This window comes from Chaetodon auriga, chromosome 10 (assembly GCF_051107435.1).
Source record: "Chaetodon auriga isolate fChaAug3 chromosome 10, fChaAug3.hap1, whole genome shotgun sequence".
Lineage (NCBI taxonomy): Eukaryota > Metazoa > Chordata > Actinopteri > Chaetodontiformes > Chaetodontidae > Chaetodon > Chaetodon auriga.
The window spans coordinates 15414732-15434120 of record NC_135083.1 but is presented as its reverse complement, the minus strand read 5'-3'; the positions used below and the strand labels follow the sequence as shown (position 1 = coordinate 15434120).

Genomic DNA, 19389 nt, shown 5'->3' with positions numbered 1-19389 from the left:
GACTTCGCCACAGCATGTGTTCTCCGTAAGTGAAGGAGGAGGCTGTAGTATCTGTTATTGACCACCAGAGGGCGTCAAAGAGCCATTCGTTTCCAATCAGGTAGACGGGATGTCAGCAATTAGAAAGAAAGACAGAAACAGCGAGTAGAAATTCGGTGGAAGATTATAGAAATGACAACAATTTATCTTCGAGCATCTGTAAAAGGATTATTATAATGTGGACAGTCCAAACTTAACTCGACCTGGATTTTAAATGCGCTTATCTGAAAACTGACCGAGTTTTGAAGTAGTCCATCGTCACAGAAGCAGCAGATGTTAAGCTGCTTCTCTGAAAACTCCGTGGCTACAAGCTTTCACCTGTTTTACTCTGAACTGCCGCCTCTCGGTGATTGATTGACACTCACCTGTAGTGACGTAGGCAGGACGGCTTAATGGGCGCCTGCAAAAAGAGGAGGAAGTGAGTGAGGAAGAAGAAACGTGTGACGGAGGAGTGGAGGACTACAGCTGTTGCTGGAGCCGCACGTCTCAACACACCGGACAGCAGCTCCCCAGAGGACCGGTGGACTGTGCGAGGACAGCGTGTCCTCAGAAGGCTGGTGTGTGAAGGTCATCTCTCACAGGTAAGACACAGCTGCTGAACTGCTCCCCGCCTCGGTGCCTGCTGAACTGCGTGTCACCCCGCTGTTCTGAGCCATGGGAATGTGAGGCGGACATTTTTGCTCCCACCCTAATCCGTCTTTCAGGCAGGGAATGAGCAGAAAAAAAACAAGGCCATTATTTGTTTTGTTGTAGGTGTGACGACAATTTGAAAACTATTGGTAAAGACGATTTCTTTAACTTTCTGTTATGAAAGTCGTTTTGAACCTCACACTTTGTTCATAAGAGTTAATCCTGCTTTATAACGTGCCTGTGTGCACTGGAGATGACTGACTTTGCTCAGGTTGGGAGTTTCTATCTCAAGAAGAAAGTGCGGATTTGTTTTTTTGTTTTTGTTGTTTTTTTGTTTCTGTGGCGCACAGATTTGCTGGAGCAGGTGTGTGTGTGTGTGCGCGCTTTTGCGTGGGCAAGTGCAGTGTAGGAGTGAGCTGTGACTCAGGTTGAGTGCTTGTACGTGTGTTTGAGGACTGACTGAGTGTGGGAGTGGGGAGCTGGATCACCAGTAAGGCTCCTGTCTTCTTTGGGAAGAGATCTGGGAGCCCCACTGTAGGTCACTGGAGGTATTTTAGGGTCATCTAGGCAAGACAGTCATATTACCCCTGCAGTTTTCTCATGTCTCCATTTACGGTGCTGGTTTCTACGTGTTTCCTGCCTGTAGTTTGAACTTCTGTCTCCTGCTCCTGCATGTGAAGGCTGTTCATTTGTCCCTTTCTCTGTAGACTCCTCCCATGTTGTAGGTGCTGAAGATCTCAGCAGACCGGGCCGAGGACACCATGTCCCACAGCCAGGCAGACAGCTGCATGGGCGACCAGGCCCCTCTTATTCTGGAGAGCCACTTCTCCACAGAACTCCACATATCTGAGCCGGGTGATGATTGCTGCCAGTCAGAAAGCCCCTCCACACCCCAGTGCGAAACACCCCAGGAAGATGTAGTAGACAGGGTGGTGGTGCCTCAGCAGGTGGTTCTGAGCACTCAGAGTCCCGCAGCGCTGAAGTCTGGCACCCACCAGCTCATCCCGAAGAATTTAGCTGTGGCCAGCCGGCCTAAGCACCGTCACCACACCACAGTGGTGACCTTCCCGTTGGGACTGGAGAACTCCATCACTGGCAGCCGGAGCCGTCACTCAACCCAGGGGCCAGATGTGACCTGGGAGGATTATGACAGTGATGGAGACGGCCTTTCTTTGAGGAGGAACCGCAGGAACAAGTCATACAGAGCGGCTGTGACCAGCCTGGACATTGAAGCCATGACTGCAGGAAGAGGGGCCACAGCCACGCTGAAACCTGTTAGAGAAGATAGAGCACCCAGTCCTAGTCCAGGTCGAAGCCCTGGGCGCAAGGTAAAAGCTCCAAGGGATCCGGGATGAAAAGGCAGTATTGTGCTGTGTCCATCCACCATAAACTTATTGTTTATAAATGTAATTTGCAGTTGCAGCTGGTAAGGATGCACCTTTATTCTTAACAGCCTCACAGGTCACAGCCAGCAGTGTAGTTCTTTAGTCATAGGGACGATGGCGTGTTTCCACAGCTGTTTCCTATCTTCCAGACCAGTACCACTGTTGAGGAAGTCCTCATAGGGGTTTTACCAGACTATACTTAGAAAATGCTTCATTTAAGCATTGGAATATAGTGCTGAGCATGAGAATGAGATGCCAGGAGATAAAAGATGCTCTTATTTTTTGTAGCATTATTGAGGCACATGCTGTCCACAGAGTTTAACCCAGGCTGCACTGCTGTCTCCCTTCAGCGAACCCTGGGAAGAAAGAGGAACAACAACCAGCGTGGATCTTTCAAAGATGGTAGGTTTACTAATGTGTCACTCTGTCCACTTCTCTAAATTTGGCTAAATGTCTGCAAATAGATGGGGAATAACAATGACATTTGATTAATGGAAAACTGGACTTGATATGTGGATGCAGCAACCTCCATGTCATATCTTAGAAAAGATCTCCTGAGGCAACAGGAGAGGACCGAACAGGAAATTATTCACTGTGAACGCTCCCAGCATGCTGAATGTCAGATTGTTGAGTCCTGAATGTTAAACTTTGATACCCTGTACCTCTAGACTCTGCCACTTCTCCACTTTTAAGTGTTTTTAAAGTGATTTCTTTCCAGTTCTGATTATGCAGACTTGAGAAGGTTTGATTGAAGAGTTGTTTGTCACTTTTAGAGCTGATATTTCACTGCTGCAGCCGCTAATAAGGTGGGAAAAAAAGGTGCTAAAATTGATGTAGTCAACTGAAATTAACGCTGACTCAAACATGCGAGTGTGGTCACCTTAGAAAAACATTCATTGTCTGTCTCAGAATCATAATCAGAGTTCACCAGCACATTAAACACAGTGACGATCAAACCTGTGACCTCTGACTAACTTAATGGCCTCTGTGTCACTCCAGTAATGAAACACTCTCAGCAGAAACCTGCATTTAAATCTCACTCACTGTCAGCTTTATTCCAAACAGATGCATTCTCACTTCCCACGCTTTAATTCTCAAAGCGGATTGTGTTATTATACCGACAGATTCCAACTCTGCCTCAGCCTGTCAGTTGTTAAACAGGATATCTACAGTTACCTTCTTTCAGTATGTGAAATACATATCTGACAGATTTAAGGTGAATAAGAACAGTCCTTCATGCATAAGCCCGCTGTGACCAAAAGATTTCAGTTAGTAACCAGCTGCTTTCACCATTTCAACTGTGCTTTTTAGGAATCTGTGTTTGTTACTCATGTTGTCATGAAAAATGCTCCACATTGCAAAACCACCGCAGACTGAGGCTCTGAAATAAGACTTGAGTGATGTTTGTTGATGTTGATGCGACCTTCAGCCACACCGCGCCTCTACCAAGAAATCCGTGAGCGAGGGCTGCATTCCACCAACCAGGATGAGCTGCTGGATGACTTTGTGGTAGTGGAGCCTCCCGTGGAGGACCAGGGCATCATAGTGAAGAGCTACCGGCCTGTTCAGCTCACCTGGAGCCAGCTGCCACAGGTAAATCTCTAACTGCACCGGCATGCAAAGTGTCAGCATTGAGAGAAGGTTTCTGATTAATGACTCTCCAGCAGTGCGCAGTCTTACATGTTTTTGTTTCTGCATAAACTCCCACACTTCATGACCCCATGTGGAAATACTGGCTAAGTTTGCTTGAGATGTTAGAGCAACCACCAAGCTCCTCCAACAGGCTGAATTTTCATTAGCACCATTTTATTCTTCTCAAATATACATCAGACTGCAGAGGATAACAAAAGCTTTTCTTTGTGTCGCTGACAAAGGTGAAGGACACAGGTATCCTGAAATTGATCTCACCTCAAGAGAGAAAGAGACAAGAGGTAAGTGTGTTTTGATGTGTTTTACTCACATTGTGGGGACATCAGTGTGTTTACACAGTCACATTGTGGGGAGTCGCCTTCCTTATGGGGTCAAAATGTAAGTCCCTATTGCATTTTGACTTGCATTATGGTTATGTTTGGATAACACTTACTGGAATAATTAAGTAACAGTAATCATTAATAGTATTTATTCAGTCTCAGTATTTGGCGAAGCCCCCAAAATACCAGATCCTACCATTCCCATAGTGCAACTCAAAAGCACCTTTTGAGCCTCCTTAATACTCCTTTCAAACCCCACACCTCCAATTTGTAAGACAGGGTTTCTTTTAACACAATTAAGCTCAAGCCCAAGTCAAGATAACCTGATGACATCATCAGGAAATGAAGTGCCTCTTATAAATCTACCTTACAGTCATATTGATTTGCGTCCAACACATGCCGATACTGTCTGCCAGCAAGTTCAATTTCATTCTCACGAGTCATTACACTCCTGGAAAGAAAGTGAACATCACAGACTGGTGTCATCGACATAGTGCAACACTATCTGAGGGAGGATTTTCCCATTTGTAATGTGTCTTTACAAGCAGTCTAACAGCAGATGTTGTGTCAATATCAAAGGTCCACTCTGTGTGCATTACAGGCCCTGAATAAAGCCACACCTTGCCAGTGTGATCACAGTCATTCTGTCTTCTGAGCAGGTGCTGCCACGCTCTTTTGTACCTTCAGTTACCTCCTGGGTTTCGTTTAGTGCAGCCATTCATGGAAACTTTAATGCTGCTTTGTAGGGTGTCACAGGATTCTGCTGAAGTATGAGACTGACTAACAACTCCAAGTCCAAAATAGCTGGGACGCCGTGTAAAACAACAGTACAAAGGCGTATTTAATGTTTAATTATCTGCTTATTCTGAATTTTTATTCTGAATTCTTATTCTGAATTCTTATTCTGAATTCTGGGAAGTTGTGGGATGCTCCACAAACACCTGTTTGGAACATTCCACAGGTAAACAAGAGGCATCCTGGAAAGGCTCAGTCGTTCACAAGCGAGGATGGAGCGAGGTTCACCACTTTGTGAACACATGATTGTATGAGGGATATTACTACATGGGCTCAGGAACAATATTTGTCAGTGAACACAGTTCGTTTTCAAATGACTGGATTCTGTTTTTATTATGTATTTTCAATCAGGGCTGTAGATGGACTAAAAACTACTGCTCTTCTAGTGGACATGCTGTAAGGTCAGGATGTTTTAGCTTAGACAGAGCAGAGTGGAAACACACACAATGCTGTAAATAAAATGAGAGTAGTAATTAAGGAACAAGTGAAGAATGAATCGGGAATGACTCGATAGATAGTGAAGTGTTGGTGAGTAATTCCTGAATAACTGTGAATCAATAATTATCACAGATAATGATGAGTTACTGGAGACAGACTGGGACATACTGTAATAAAGGACCGCTGTGCAGGATTTATGGTTACCTGTAGGCTGTGAAGTGAAACACCATGCTGAGCAGTTTAACAGTACCATTTTCATAATCCTGAAGTAATGAGGGGCTACTTAGTAACTACTTGGTATGATTACTTAACTCGAGGGGGAAAAAAGGAACGCTGAAGTATTTAGCAATGAGTCGTCACTAGTTTGTGCCACTCAGCAGCTTGGTCAGATTTAATCAGGAATGACTCATGAAGAAAGTAACTCATTATAATCTACTATATGATCCTTTCATCACAGTCGCTCTGGAACTACTCATTAACAATGCAGTAGTTATCATGTCGGCATTCATTCCTCACTCCCTCCTCAGTAACCACTCACATTTTGTGGACCGTACTGTTAAGTGTTACCAGCAGAACTTTGCCGGGCAGAGTTCCAGTTACCATTCTTTACCAACATTTTGAGCTTTTATTCTGAAATTTTGGTGTTGCGCTGAGATTTTTAAGAAGTGCTGTTGGTGGCTGAGCTCAGATAATGCCCTTTGGTCTTTTCTGACCCACTTCCCCTCTACAGGAAGTGGGGGTGTGGAAGGTGTGTTGTCACCACCTGACAGCTCACCTCATCCTGACCACAAACAGCAGAGCTTAACCGTTTCAAAACATTTATGCTGCCGTAGCGTAAAATCTAGTCTGAACACTGCTATAAATTAACCATTGCTGATTTGTTTTCCACTTCTGGGCCTGTTTTGTTTGTCTGCTGGTATATGTTTCTGATTCCTCTGCATATTTGCCAAACTATTACCCTCCAGTATGGAGAGAACATATGAAAAAATAACAGACCGGTTATAATAAGCAGACGGTTTTTCCTTTTTAGTCCATGTTGCAAAAGTGACTCACTCCTTTACGTGCACGCATGTGTGGTCATTTGACAGGCCATTTTTGAGATCATCACATCAGAGCATTCATACCTGCACAGCCTGGGCATCCTGGTGCGCCACTTCAAGAGTAACGAAGCTCTGAGGAAAACGATGACGAGCACGGAGCACCATCACCTCTTTTCCAACATCTCTGTCATCCACGAAGTCAGCAAACGGTGGGAACAGCGCTCTTATCTTCTTACTTGTTGTATGTGTGCGTGTGTGTGTGTGAGAGAGAGAGGGTGATGGAAAACTAGAGGTGGGGGAGGTTCACCACCTTAAAGAAAGGGATCTGATGATGTTATCAGTGTGTGAAGTAGTGTAATGGACTGTTTATCTGCATACAGTGTTTACTGTTCTTTGCAGACTTTAAACTGTGTGACACACGATGGTGTCATAGTTTGCATTGTGTTCCCTCTGGTTTCAAACAGAAAATGGGTTGATTTTAAGTTTCAGATCAAGTATTTGCCCTTAGCATATCTTTCCTCAGCATGTCCTACGGTATCCTGTTGGCTCTGTCGACATGTTAGAACACGCCAGCCAAACTGGTTCTGCTGCCTGTTTGCTCTGAGCGGTATTCCCGGGCTTGAAGATGATAATGTGTTTGACAGCAGCCTGTGTTGCTCTGTTTATGACTTGCCTCGTTATTTTGAATGAGAAGAAATCCAAGTCCCCCTCGCTTTGATCATTTTGTTATCTGTTCTTGTTCTCTCCAAGTAAAACAGGATCTGTGAGACTAGAAAACAGAAGGTGGCTCTGACGCTGCTTCATGGCATATCTGACTTACAGTGTCTGTGTGTGTGAATGTGAGTCCTGTAGTTGCTTCCTGTCCTGGGCTGTTTTTCAGGTGTCAATTTACCCCTTTTTGTTAAAAAGGCACTTAGCAAGGGTGGGGCTGCAAGTCATTAATGGTGTTGATAGCTTTTACAAAGCAGAAGGGATCACCTGGATTTTGGAGGCAAAATAACATAGCCTTAGTGTTTCAGTGTGTTGAGAGCTTGTCTGTGTTCTTTCCGGATAGACAAAATGATAATTTACTGTAACATTAACTTTCTAAGTTCATATTAGATTGCCGTACCTGTCTCACAACGTCACTAACGTTGAAATGAAAACACTTATGAATTCATCTGTACTTTGATGATGTAACTGTTGTTATCACAAACCGCCACCCTGTCATCTAAAGCCTAGAAGTTGTCATCCAATTCAACTCAACCTACTCTCACACAGCTGTGCGTGTCCCGCTCAGGTGATCAGTCTGTGGGAGGAAACACTTTCACGTCTCCGCTAACCTCCCGCTCTCAATTGTCAGGTTTTTTGAGGATCTTGAACGGCGTCACTATGACAACCCAGTGATCCGGGACATCAGCGATATTGTTCAGAACCACGCTGCCCATCACTTTCAGCCCTACATCGTCTACTGCTCCAACGAGACGTTCCAGCAGAGGACGCTGCAGAAGCTGCTGTGAGTAGCCGCAGTGAACTGTCGCAAGCTGTCGAGCTACTGCAGTAACAGCAGGATGAGCTGAACTCCTTCTTCCTCTGCTTCTGTCTGTTAGGACCAGCAACACTGCGTTTAAAGAGACCCTGAAGGAGATTGAGGGGAGCAGTGAATGTGGAGGCCTGCCCATGATCTCCTTCCTCATCCTTCCCATGCAGCGAGTCACGAGACTGCCACTGCTCCTGGATGTCAGTTTAACCTTTACTCTTTCATATGAGCCCGTGTCCCCTCAACAAATGAAACAATGCCTACTACAATGCCATTCAGATAGCAGCTGAAAACACACATTTCCAAAGAAATGGACTAAAATTATTTAAAACAGCTTAAAATGGGTTCATGGAGAGCAGGCTGAGAGCCACTTAATCTATTTTTCTTAAGTGTATATTGTTATTAGATTGACTGTCACTCCAAAAAAGGCAAACGCATGCCTAAAAAACACTATCTGCATGTTCTTCATTTTTGTCAGTCTTTATAAAACTTTTATTTTGTTGTTTATAAAACCTTGTAAAGATGGACACATCACATTCAAAAGGCATCAACACTCATTCACACATCAAGGAGTCACATTTTTGGGGGGTTGAAAGGAGAAGTAGACTTAAAATACCAGTGCTTAAAAAGTTTCAAATCTTTCATCTCTCCACGCAGACAATCTGCCAGAAAACTCCAAACGAGACAGCAGAGTACTTTGCTGCTGTTTGGGCGCTGCACGCCATCAGCAAGGTAGAGATGTTCTCCACTTAATGTCTGAAAATCACTCTGTAGCTCCACATATGAGAGTGGACTGAAGTTGATGTGTTTTTAAAGTCATGATTATTATTTCAACAGTTGGTCGCTAGCTGCAATGATGGAGCTCAGCGGATGGAGAGGACAGAGCAGATGTACACCATCCAGAAGCACATGGATTTTGGTAAAATCAAGGTAAGAACCGACCTTACTGATGGTTATGGATGTAAGCAAGGAACATAATGCAACTTAAAAAGCGCTTTGGGCTGATTCCCCTCATGTAGTAATGATGCCGATCCATTACAGACAAACATCTTTGCTCATCTTTGCTAACCGGGACTGATAACTCTTGTGTCCTCGCAGCCGTTTCCTCTGGTGTCATCATCGCGGTGGCTGAAGAAGCGCGGCGAGCTGGCCGTCTGCACTGAGGAGCTCAGCATCTGGAGGGCTTTCAGCCACAGGAGCTACTACCTGTTTCTCTTCAATGACGTACTGATCGTCACCAAGAAGAAGAGGTCAGCAGGACTGAAAAGTTCATTTTGAATGTTATTCACCTAACATCTAATATGTTGTGGGAAAAGGTTGTCATAAAACATAAACTGACAGATGTAACTGACAGACTTTTAGTAAGCCGACATAATCACAATAATTAAGAGCAGTATTAACAGGATTAGATCAGATGCATTCAGCCACCTGAAGGTTACACACAAAGAGACCAGAGCAGGAAGCTAATGTTTTTAGCCTCAGGACATTATGAACAGCTAATTTCACAACTTTTTCCACAGACCTGATCGGGCATCTGTTACAATGGGGGCTGCTAGAGAAGACAGCCAGTCAGACAACCACAGCCAGTTTTGAAGCATTTCGTGAACTTTGTGTCCTGGTGACTCCTGTGGACACTGAGTAGGTCCAGCTGCTGGCAGGCAGGGAGCATGAGAAACTGAGAGAGGAGAGGACAGGACAGGGACAGAGAGGAGAGAGCAGTATGGATGTGGTGCGTGCATACTTGAGATTCTTCAATCTTGCATTCAGCATGTCAGCTCGACAGGCTACAGCTTTCTGTTTTGAATTAGGGAGAAACCAAACAATGTCAGCTCAGAGGAAGGAGCTGCCCACAACACTGGAGTCATTTTCAGGTTTGTGAAGTCCACACTGTCCCCCAGTCTTCAGGTGATAATATCTCGGAAATGCTGTCAGCAGATAGGCGAGGAATGCAGTTTGAATGTGTTTGTCTGTGTGTTAATAGCACACACATGCACAGTAACATTGCAACTGGGTTTGTGTTTCTGTCAATGTTCTGCACGCTGGGACCGTGGACACAATTTGTCTGATTAAAAAATATCCTGTCAGTGGAAATCTGAGTAAAAACGGTTTGTTTGTCCAGTGAGGAGAGCTTTGTGGTGATGGACTACGCCACTCTGGAGAATGTGGAGGTGGAGGTCGGAGAGGATGCAGAGGGGCAGACATCTCCGCCGGCCAAGAACAGCTCCAGCCATCTTTCCTTCAGACTGCTGATGAGCAGGAACAGTGAGGGAAGAGCGGACCAGATCTCCCTGGTGGCGGAGTCCAGGTACTGCTGCTCTCAGTCATGAACTCCACTTCATAAGTAGTTATTGCTTTGCTTTAAATGTGAAAGCACAAGATTTAATTATTACAAGGTGACATTAGGTGCAGTCATCTGAATGGAGGGACTCGTTTTGCTGGACTGCAGCTGGATTCACAAAATCACTCGTGATCATGTGACAGTTCTGTGTAACAAACCATCTGGCGGCTCAGGTTAATTCCGCCCTGCAGTATTTTGTTTTAATGTGAAGCAGCACCAGCAGGAAAGTGTCAAAACTAAATATTTAGTAAAAACTACAAAAGTACAAAGAGCTGAACACAGAGAGACTCTAGTCTCCAGCACAGACACAGTTGACTTTAGACGCTAAGAATGCAGCTAAAGCTTTATTAAAGGTAACACTTGGTTGCTTGCACACATGCATTTAGGTATCTGGAATCCTACCAACGCACAAACTGTGAGTTTCATCGTGGCTCTTGTGCTGAGCATGTAGTCACGGCGCATGGTTATGCACCTCCCAGCACCCATTGCACACCGATTCAGTTCTAGATTGGCAAGTTTTTTGTTTGTTTGTTTCTCACTTGATTGAATCCAGAAGTTCAAACACGCATCTGTGGCACATGGCATTAGTTCATCACAATACCGAGAACATGGCTGCCTCAAATAGAACACTAACTTCAACCAAGAAGTCAGGTAATGAATGGATTTTTACAATCGGTATGTCTCAAGGAGGCACCTGGTAGCTCACCTGGTAGGGCATGTACCACGTATGAAGGTCTGGCTCCCTCTACTGATCAAAGCCTTAGTGCCAACCTATCATGCTGCTGGGCAAAAAGATTTGTACAATAGACAGACGTAACTGACAGACTTTTATTAAGCTTACATAATCACAATAATTAGGAGCAGGATTAACAGGATTAGATCAGATGCATTCAGCCACCTGAAGGTTACACACAAAGAGACCAGAGCAGGAAGCTAATGTTTTTAGCCACAGCCAGTTTTGAAGCATTTCGTGAACTTTGTGTCCTGGTGACTCCTGTGGTGTGTGTGTGTGTGTGTGTGTGTGTGTGTGTGTGTGTGTGTGTATATATATATATATATATATATTTTTTTTTATTATTTTTTTTTTTTTTTAATGAATATTTTCTGTTGTTAAGGGTGGACCGGGCACGTTGGATAGTTGCTCTGACAGAACACAAGCAGACAGGTGTCTCCACTCCTGCAGCTGGTAAGTCAGCATGCTTTATTTACCAAGGGAGTCATTCTTTGAAATGCACTTTGAATTAACTCTGACACCAGACCAGACATGTAATCTTTAACTGTGGCAACTAATGACAAATCTGTTCCCTTACCTTTAATGTGTAAATGATTCATTTGTCATGCAAGGCAGTGTGGTGCACAGAAAACAGATGGTTTGCAGGCAGTTTCCATTTCAAGTGAGTCTGCAGCTCTTGAAAATGCAATCAAAGCTGCGCAGGTTGTCCCTTCTGCTCCAAACATTTAATTCCAAACATTTTCTTGATCTATGTCAACCCTTACTTTGGGTTCACAATTATGATCAAAGGGTGTGCCTTTCCTGGGAAAATTTCAGGAATGTTTTTTAAGTGCAGAGAGCATGGTACCACGCTATAAATCAGGAACATGAAATATAGCAACATAGACTGTACCTAACATAAGGCGTTGGTTTCAGGTCAGCCACAGTATGAGGCCACCAAAGCCTACATGCCGAAGGAGCCAGACGAGCTGGGGCTGAAACAGGCTGAGCTTGTCATTGTCCTGCAGAAAGAGGAAGGTGAGGCCCTGTGTGTGTGTGTGTGTGTGTGTGTGTGTGTGTGTACCTGTAATAAGACATCTTCATGCTCAGCTGGTGTTTCGCCTTTTACACTTCACATAAAATGCTCACATAAAGCATGTTCAGGTGTTTAAAGGGTAACCTGAACTGTCTGCTCCTCCTAGCCTGGTGCTATGGAGAGAGAATGCGAGATGGGGAGAGAGGCTGGTTTCCTGCCAGCTGTGCCACAGAGATCACCAACCCCACCGCCATGGAGAACAACGTGCAGCGTATGAAGCGCCTGCGCAAAGAGACCAACGTGTGAGGGACTAATGGTTTTATGCCCGGGGTGGACAAAATAACAGAATCACCTTCCAGTAGTTTGTTCACACTCCTGTTTAGTTTTTGTGGAGACTGCACAGAGGAAGACCATTAATTACTGTAACAGTGGTCCAGAAGGACAGTACCAACCGACAGATGTTTACCAGGATATAAAAGGCCTACAAATGGCCATTCATGCTGTCTTGGTGCACCAGTGGTCAAGGAGGAAAACTGTGACCATGAGGGTCCTGGTGTGAATCCAGAGTGTTCATGTTGCTCTCTCACGTCACTGATGAAACCAATTATTTTTTTAAAAAATGATAATCTGGTTGAATGAACAGTTACGGCTCATTTATTGCAGATCTATTGTATATTAAGGTGTTTCTGTCCAACTTCTGTATGTGCAGCCAATAATGAATGGACATTTGAAAGAGCAGGATCTACTGGCCAGCAGTGGACATTTTCCTGTACTTGTACAGCACTCGACCTCGTTCTTTCCTTACTAGTGTGAGTGTGAATGTAAATTGAAACTTAATTGCTGAAGCAAATAATGAACCTCAGATGCAGCCTAGGATTTAATTTTAAGTATAAAGGCTTAAGTATGAAGTTTCATGCAAAACATTCAAGTGTATTCCCTGTACTTTGCTTTCTCTGTGTCAAATAAATATACTGTGTAGGGTCGCTTTGTTTTCCTGGTCCAACAAGAAAATGTGACAATTATCAGTTTGAGTAGTTTGATATACTGTCCCATTGTTGAATTTTGATGATTAAATATGTAGTGCATCACACAAGGTTATATTTGTATAAATAGATTAACATGTGAAATGAATTCAAACTTAACTTTATATGTAAGAAAAATGTCATGGTTTGTCACTGTTAGCCCCTGTACTTGAAAAACAAAATTAAAGCCAACACTTGAGACGATTCTCTGGTTTCTGAACTTTTATTTTAGCTTGCATTTTGTTAAAATGTTTGAATACATAAAAAGTTATTTAAAAACGTCAAACTGACCAGATATCAAATTCCATTTTTTCTTTAAAAACCATTTGGTGTAAAAACTTAGGACAGATTTAGAAAAACATTTGCTGTTTCCCCAAAACTTTTTGTAGCTGTCACATAAAAATAATGGAAAAAAAACAGGTCTGCATAGATTCTGCAGGCAATCGGTGGTAATCTGGTCAAATGCATGGTGCAAGCTTGTGACGATCGTCAAGTCAAATCTTTATTGCTCAGATCTTGTTTGATGTTTCTTCTTGTTGACAAAAAAACTGTAAGGGAAGAAAATGAGCAAATCAGTCAACTGCTCATCTGTATTTTCAGCTTCATTTACCATCACTTGGGTTTAGCCATGTGGCATGCTGCACCATGAGTTGCCTGAAAATGTGCATCATCACCAGATAGCAGAAAAAGAATCCAAAGCCCAAAGCTGTAGCTCATATGGAAAAGAGACAATAGCAGAGGGCTCCATGGTGCCAGACAGTTTGCTTTATCAAATCCACTGCATGACCTCATGCATTGAATCACGCACTACAGACTGAAGAGTGTAAATGACAAGCTAGACAGCCTTACTCAGAATAGATAGAATTTAGGCAGCTATTAAACTTTAGTGTAATTTCCTAGTACTGTACTCACATTATCTTTTACTGTCAGCTCTGTCTAAATTAAGATATTTGTGCAGCTTAAATTGATGACCCATTTCAGCCACCATGAGGCTACACACTCACCCGGACGATGGTAAAAGATGGTAGGTGCCGGTGGGCAGGTTCTTTCCTACTCAGCCCCACCCTGCTGGGCCTCGGGAGCGGACGTTTTCTCTGCAGATGGGTCACCTCCTGTCTTGGCCTCCTTGGTTTCCTGGCCGGGCTTGCCACCAGTCTGTGGGCGTCTGCGGCGGTAGTTGAAGTTGCGGCGGTAACGTCGCTGACGTGGCTGTTGGTTCTGACCACCTTCACCTCCCTGATTCTCCTTGTCCTCCTCACCGTCCCGCACCGGTCTGGGACGGGGTGGACCCCTAGAGTGAACAAGAAAAAATAAATAAATAAATAAAATAAAAAAATAAGGGGCTGTATGGAAATATGAAGCACACAGTAACTAAGAAATGGCAATGTCATGCAAAGTATACATCAGCCACAAGATGCTGCTTAAAAGTCACAATTTTTTATTGTACTCGCCAAATTTGGATGCACAGCTGCAATTTGAGGTTAGGCTGCAACAAAAGGAGAGCTTCTCTGGCCAAACCAGGTGGCATTTGTCTATTCATTTTAATTCTAAAGAGGCAAATTTTAGTTGGTGGCCTTTGAACCAGACAACCCAATGCTTTGCTCTGCCATTGTTGCAGCCCTGCATCAATGAAGCCAACATGCAAACCTTGGTCTGAACCTTGGTCGGAAGCCTCTGTAGTAGTTTTGCCTCGCTGGTCTGTTGCCCTGGTCTGGACCTCCCTGGCTCTCGTCACCCTCACCTCCCTAAAGGCAAACAGATCAAAAAACAACTGACACGTAGCTTTTCCCACAGCCAGCGCAGGCAAACAAACTTTTGAACATTTGTTATGTGGTGCACAGTCCTCACTTGAAATGAAACTGGCCGGCTTGTCATTTAATGTTGAGTCTGATTTAAGTGCAACATGAGGTCGCTCCAACGAAAGGAACCTGTTTGAGTCAATTTGCAAGATATTGGCAAGACCCCCGGTACACCAAGATTTATTGTTCACAACCACGAGTGTTAGAAAGGAGAGGATTTAGAGTTCTGTATGACAAATATATCAAGGGTGCCAATTTTGTCATGGGAATGCTGGGTGCCTGCTTCAGGATAGTAGCCCTGTGACGGCGTACCTCAGTCATCTCTCCGCGTGGTGCGTTGGTGTACGGGGGCCGACGGCCGTAGCGTCTACGTACAAAGTATGGTGGGTAACGCCGTCTGCCAGGATAAGTGGGCCTGCGCTGCTGTTGCTGCGAGTCTCCTTCAGGGGCGCTCTCTCCCCCATCTCGGCTGCTTTTGTCACGACCCCCGTTGCCTGGTTCACCCTCTCCGTCACTCTGGTAGTTCTCTGGATAGTCTCCACCACGGGGAGGGCCCCTTCTCCGTGGATAACGCCTATAGCGGTTCCTGTCAGCGGCGTACTTACTTCCCTGGACTGCAACTCCTCCTGGGCCGGTGACATTTGCAGCCTCTGCCCCCTGTGCACAGTATCATTTTTAAAAGTAATGTAATTGCCCAGATCAATGATCGAGGAAACAACAGTTAACAGGATATGTGTTTTTTTGGGAGTTTTTTTTTGTTTTTTTAGCCAAACTTTGGACCTGGTCACAAAACAGACTGTATCACTAAACACAGCTGGGCTTACCTTCTCTCCCTCAACTACATCAAACTCCACAGTTTCTCCATCTCCAACACTGCGAAGGTATTTCCTCGGGTTATTCTTTTTGATGGCTGTCTAAAAATCAAGAATAGTTCAGAGGTGAGATTTTATATTCATGACAATTAAAACAATAGCTACTAAGAAAATAATTCTACCTACAACTTACCTGGTGTACAAAAACGTCCTCTTTCGTATCATTCCTAAACAAGGGGAGAAAACCACTCTTAGTTACATCTCGTTAGCAGTATCTTGTTGAGCCACAGAGCACGACAATACATCTGCAGACAGATTGCAACTAAACCAGCAAGTGTGAGGATTAACTAGTGATCGTAGCACAGGGACCAGCAGACAAATCATCTGGTCAGCTTTGTAAGCAAATCAAAGTCATAATAGGATTGGGAATGTTCCCTCACACACAAAGATGATATCAGTGTCTTTAGGAAGCGGGGCTGGGGTGAAGTCCACTTACCTATTGATAAAACCATATCCATTCCTGACGTTGAACCATTTCACTGTACCCAGGACTTTTGTTGCTGCAATGAAACAATGAAATGAAAACGTCACTACTGACTCAAGTTTAAACGTCAGTCATTTCATTTTCAATTTCACAATATAGGCTTCAAACTAGCTTCTGTGTATCACCAGACATCTACCAGTAAGAAACCAAAAAGGAATCAAATAACAACAGATGATGAAAAACTAACCAAGGCCACAGAAACATAGAAGTTATATTTAACTACCAACTGTCACCCTTTTTATAGATCTCCATGCTAAGTGGCTGTCCTGTGCCAGCTGCACTTGGTGGTGAGGCATAAACCAAGAGGCAGTAATGACTCGACTATGTCTCATGCGGATGTTAAGATTTCTTACTATCCATACTGTCAGTGTCTCTGTCTCAAGCTGCTGTTGTAGTACGGCATATAAATAATGGATGTAATAACAACATAGTACGCTGTGGTCGCGGAAAACATTTCAAAGTCCAACTACTACAGACCTACTGCCCCATTTTAAGCCGCACTGCTCAGCACTTGAACGTTCACACGTGGTAGTGTCGCGCCCGGATGCGTTAGCAAGCAGCGGACCCAATTGGCGTGTTAGCATAGTAGCTAACTGGGTTTCAACCATGTGGTTGGATTTAAGCCAGCAAGCGGAAACTGTCGTAGCAAATCAAACGACATATAGTGACTAGACGTTATAAAAGACCACAAAGAAATATGTCGTTAGTTGTCGTGGTTTTCAACGAGCAAACCACTAACCGGTGAAAGAAATCCGTGATATCACTCAGCGGACATTTTGAGTGGCCCCTTCAGCCATGTAAATAGCAAACGTTAGCCTGCTAGGCTATTGTAGCTTCGTTAACCAACGAGCTGCCAGCCATGTTAAGTAGCTAGGCCAAAATGCTAACCTTAAAATTCCAGCAAAATTCGACAACCATTGACAGTTGCAATCTGATGGATTCGGAGACCAATCGTGATATTATCGTTTCGCCAGCTCTAATGGCCACAATGTTGTGTAGACGTTTCGACGATTTTTGGAGAAAAACTACCCAAGCTTCATTCGTTTGAACAAAGGGACGGCCGGCAGCTAACGTTAGCTCTCCTTCGACGCCAGTTGTCATACCCGGCTAAGTGGCCAGTGTAACTTGGGTGTTTTACCGTGGTGTGTGATTAACGGTTTGAAAATTATAGCTAACGTTAACGCTGTAACGTGTCAACGTCAACTGTTACTGTACGACTACATAAGTTTGACTAAAAGTGGCGTAAATGTTAACGAGGAGACACGAGTTCTGGAACAACTTCAACGGCCGTGCATGTGACGGCCAGCCGGCAACATGGCATTCTGCGGCGGTTATTGGACGTGAGGAGGCCGATGGACGGGAGATTAACCGGCTAAAATGAAGGATTACCTTTCCCAGTCGCATATTCTAATATTAATATTAATATCACATGGGAAAACAATTAATAATTTATGATTGATGTTAAACAAATTACAAATGACGTTAAAATACCTAACATAACGATACAACTAGCACTGATAATACCACCATCTTCCAACTGACACTTTATAACTTGTGTTGCTGGCTAGCGCCAGGATGATGCTTCGCTATTTGACAGCAAAAGGAAATTTATTTTACTTATAGATAAAAACTTGTCATCGTCAATGTACCAATTAAATCAAAGACTAAGTTACTTTAATTGCAGACATCCCACGCGTTACACAAAATCGGCAGAAAGTGGGCATCTACTATTAGCAAGATTGTTAAATTTGTCTCTTTTCTTGCCAATTTAAAATGTAATATGATTTTTAACAGCAACATCAGATTATTGGCATCAGAACTCAACAGTTCATTGTGCCAGTGATGGGCTCGTTTATGTTAGCAACCGTCGTTTTTGCGCATCGCCTCCACTGTGTAGCACACCAGGTTAGCTAACTTGGCTAACTAGCTCATTTCCAGTAGTCTTACCGATGACCTTCTTATCCCCCGCGGAAGCTGCGGCTGCCGGGCTGGATGGGCTCTCCGCATCGGCAGCAGGCTGCGGTGGTTGTTGTTGTGTCTCGGCCTCGCTGCTCATGGTTACTACTGGTTGGTAATGGCTTCTGCCGGCGGCGGCTTTCTGCTATGTTTCCCGGTGCTAGATGGTAACCTGGGCCGGCGGTGGTGGGGGCTACTGCCTTCGGGCTCTCTGCTTTCCTCTTTCCGCTCCCGTTGCCGATCGAACTGGGCAGAATGAGTAACTGTGCCGGGGAATCTTCCTGGTGGGGGTCCGCCCAACTGGTGTTCGAATTGGTTGGACTCTGCCACGAAAAGCAAAGCGCGTTTCTATTGGCTAAGACCATTGTCAATTTCATTTGAGAGACACGATTGCTAAAATTGATTGGCTAAAGGAGAATCTACCTGTCTATTTCCACCGCCCCACAGCGATGTCAAAGCCAGACGAGTCACACACATAACCGTGACACTTTTGGAACATCCTCTGCTTGGCTGTGCTATTTAGACGGAATTTAACAAAATGTACAAATACTTAGAAAACACGATGACTACAGTCATTACTATGTCAGACTTACGTAAAATGGCGTTATGAATATCTCAAAAACAGCACGACTGTAATATTATCTTCATTTCGTGTTTTTAAAGTAGGTCTTCACTTGAATTGTTCTGCTGAACAGCAAACAGCTACTTGGAGACCCAGTGACATTTGCCAGTTGAGAATTAAAATAAAACTTGAATTTTCAACAAATAGCCTCCTTTCAAGCCTGGTAATATAAATGTTATTTTGTAAATTTGGTGTTTACCTTTGGTTGAATGAAAAGCTTGTGAAGCTCTCATTAGGGCCACGGGGCAAGCCACGAGCACTACTGCCTACAGCAAAGCTGTAGACAGTAGTGCTCGGGGCGAAGCCCCGAGCACTATTGTTATCCTGCGTGTTTTTTCTTCTTATTATTATTATTATTATTATTATTCTTCCTCTTCCGTGTCAAATTTCGATTCGCTACTCCTCCTACAGTTTTGGGAGCACCCACGCAAAAGTTATATCAAAACGTGCGTCTCGATCGGGATCGGCGTGCTATTATTTTTGGGAAATTTATCGCAGTTTTTCGCGACGTAAGTCGCGAAAAACTGCGATAAATTTCCCATAAGAAATGAATGGGAGGAGGTAAAAATCATTCCACTTTTTCTACTGGCTACTGCTCCGGCATGCTTTCACCTAGAGACTCCATTTAAACTTTAAATTGTAGACACAAGTCTTGTCTATTGCTGTATTAAGCCACGTTTTGATAACTCATGTAGTTTTTGAATAATCCCTCATCAATGACCATGAGCGTTT

At 44.0% G+C, this 19389-nt stretch overlaps 2 protein-coding genes across 5 annotated transcripts; one reads left to right on the top strand and one right to left on the bottom strand.

Annotated features, from left to right (window-relative positions):
• Positions 1–134: 134 nt before the first annotated feature.
• Positions 135–13128, top strand: arhgef16 (Rho guanine nucleotide exchange factor (GEF) 16). Its single transcript, XM_076740613.1, has 15 exons — positions 135–620; positions 1377–1997; positions 2405–2456; positions 3484–3647; positions 3929–3985; positions 6346–6506; positions 7640–7792; positions 7887–8016; positions 8474–8548; positions 8654–8746; positions 8915–9066; positions 9936–10121; positions 11270–11340; positions 11803–11904; positions 12069–13128. Exons 2-15 carry the CDS (start codon positions 1431–1433, stop codon positions 12206–12208), a joined length of 2103 nt encoding a protein of 700 aa, XP_076596728.1. The 5' UTR covers positions 135–620; positions 1377–1430; the 3' UTR covers positions 12209–13128.
• Positions 13129–18287, bottom strand: ybx1 (Y box binding protein 1). Of its 4 annotated transcripts, none has more exons than XM_076740614.1 (8): positions 18027–18287; positions 16032–16095; positions 15729–15762; positions 15548–15637; positions 15036–15380; positions 14572–14669; positions 13929–14215; positions 13129–13472 (listed from the first exon to the last, which is right to left on the bottom strand). In XM_076740614.1, exons 1-7 carry the CDS (start codon positions 18133–18135, stop codon positions 13975–13977), a joined length of 981 nt encoding a protein of 326 aa, XP_076596729.1. In that variant the 5' UTR covers positions 18136–18287; the 3' UTR covers positions 13129–13472; positions 13929–13974. The 4 variants fall into 4 exon arrangements, with proteins under 4 accessions (XP_076596729.1, XP_076596730.1, XP_076596731.1 ...); XM_076740615.1 differs by having other exon boundaries at positions 14584–14669; XM_076740616.1 differs by having other exon boundaries at positions 15099–15380.
• Positions 18288–19389: the final 1102 nt, after the last annotated feature.

Coding starts and splice junctions, on each gene's coding strand:
- arhgef16 (XM_076740613.1), top strand. CDS start 1,431: ATGTCCCACAGCCAGGCAGACAGCTGCATGGGCGACCAGGCCCCTCTT. Junction 8,747..8,914: donor TGGATTTTGGTAAAATCAAG/GTAAGAACCGAC, acceptor GTGTCCTCGCAG/CCGTTTCCTCTGGTGTCATC. Junction 11,341..11,802: donor TGTCTCCACTCCTGCAGCTG/GTAAGTCAGCAT, acceptor CGTTGGTTTCAG/GTCAGCCACAGTATGAGGCC.
- ybx1 (XM_076740614.1), bottom strand. CDS start 18,135: ATGAGCAGCGAGGCCGAGACACAACAACAACCACCGCAGCCTGCTGCC. Junction 15,763..16,031: donor GGATATGGTTTTATCAATAG/GTAAGTGGACTT, acceptor CCCCTTGTTTAG/GAATGATACGAAAGAGGACG. Junction 15,638..15,728: donor AGGACGTTTTTGTACACCAG/GTAAGTTGTAGG, acceptor CTTGATTTTTAG/ACAGCCATCAAAAAGAATAA.